General features: G+C 28.4%; 1 protein-coding gene across 1 annotated transcript; it reads left to right on the top strand.

The window, feature by feature from the left end:
- Window positions 1-326: 326 nt before the first annotated feature.
- On the top strand, window positions 327-761 carry LOC140919152 (alcohol acyl transferase 1 allele GSa-like; the record flags this gene model as incomplete). The annotated part of the gene is made up of 1 exon (XM_073364719.1): window positions 327-761. A coding segment is annotated over exon 1 (435 nt), but the record flags the coding sequence as incomplete, so codon positions are not given.
- Window positions 762-1,354: the final 593 nt, after the last annotated feature.

A 1,354-nucleotide genomic window follows, 5' to 3' on the forward strand; every position in this document is an offset into this window, starting at 1 on the left:
ACTCAAAAACTAAGATATATATAGCCTCCAATCATTAAATTGAAAAGGAATCTCATCGTACTATAATTAATATCATTTATTATCATTATCCTCCCAACTCAAGAAGAAATTTCAGAATATTGTCGACATCTTTTGTCTCAAAGATTATTTATATTTATATGTGTTTTTGCAATCCACTCTTTCATGTATTATTCACCTTTTCATTCAGTCATCTCATTATTATCTATTCCCTTCTTTCTCTGTTTTTCACTCTGTTTATTATTAATTGATCATCATCAACATCATAAAAAAACACATGAAATTAAGTTTCTCAAAATAATAAAAACATGTCAAAATCTTTGGAACTCCCTGATTGTATCTATCCATGTCACCCAGTAACTAATATTGCACCAAGTGCTCCAACTCCAAAACATTCTCTCTATCTTTCTAATCTTGATGACCAAAAGTTCCTTAGATTTTCCATTAAGTATTTATACATCTTCAAGAAATCTGTGAGCTTGAATCGTTTGAAATCTTCTCTGTCTAGAGTTCTCGTGGATTATTACCCTTTAGCTGGAAGATTGAGGAGATCTTTCTCTTTGGATGATCACAAGCTTGAAGTAGATTGCAATGGAGAAGGTGCTGTTTTTGTTGAGGCTTTTATGGATATCACTGCTGAAGCATTAATTGAACCTTCTAAGTTACCAAATAAGTCATGGAGGAAGTTTTTGTATAAGGTGGAAGCTCAGAGTTTCTTAGATGTTCCTCCTCTTATAGTTCAGGTCAGATTCTTTTTCTAATTATTTATTTTCAAACTCATGTTTGTGTCGTGAAATTATGGAAGTTCTTCCAATGGTATGTAACATAATATTACCACATTAATTTATGTTGGGAAAACCACCCAACAATTTGCAGTTATATGCATTGTTTAAATCAACGATGTCACTTTATTATAATGGTCATTTAATTTTTTTTCGTCTTAAATGATTCGTTCTTACCATAAACTTAACCATTTAGTCCAATTGCATAGTTAGAATTTCGCATAAGTTAAATTCATATAATATATGATTCACATCTTTCCTTAAGTTTCTTAATAACGCATCAACAAAAAAGTTTTCATAATAATTAAACAAATGTTTAATATTTTAATTCCTTTGGGAAACTGTTAATTTTTTATTTTGTAAATAAATATTAATAAGTTAATGATTATATTAATTTTTTGATTTAAAACTGATATCTCTTTCCCATTAAATTTATCAATTGAATTATCTACAAAAACCTTTATAGAAAACGTTATTAATTATACATATTTAGTATCAATTTTATATTGTCAGTTTGTCCAGACAATTTTGTGAGTTAGTAGTTAGTTAGACGA

The sequence above is a fragment of the Cicer arietinum genome, unplaced genomic scaffold (genome assembly GCF_000331145.2).
Source record: "Cicer arietinum cultivar CDC Frontier isolate Library 1 unplaced genomic scaffold, Cicar.CDCFrontier_v2.0 Ca_scaffold_5316_v2.0, whole genome shotgun sequence".
NCBI lineage: Eukaryota > Viridiplantae > Streptophyta > Magnoliopsida > Fabales > Fabaceae > Cicer > Cicer arietinum.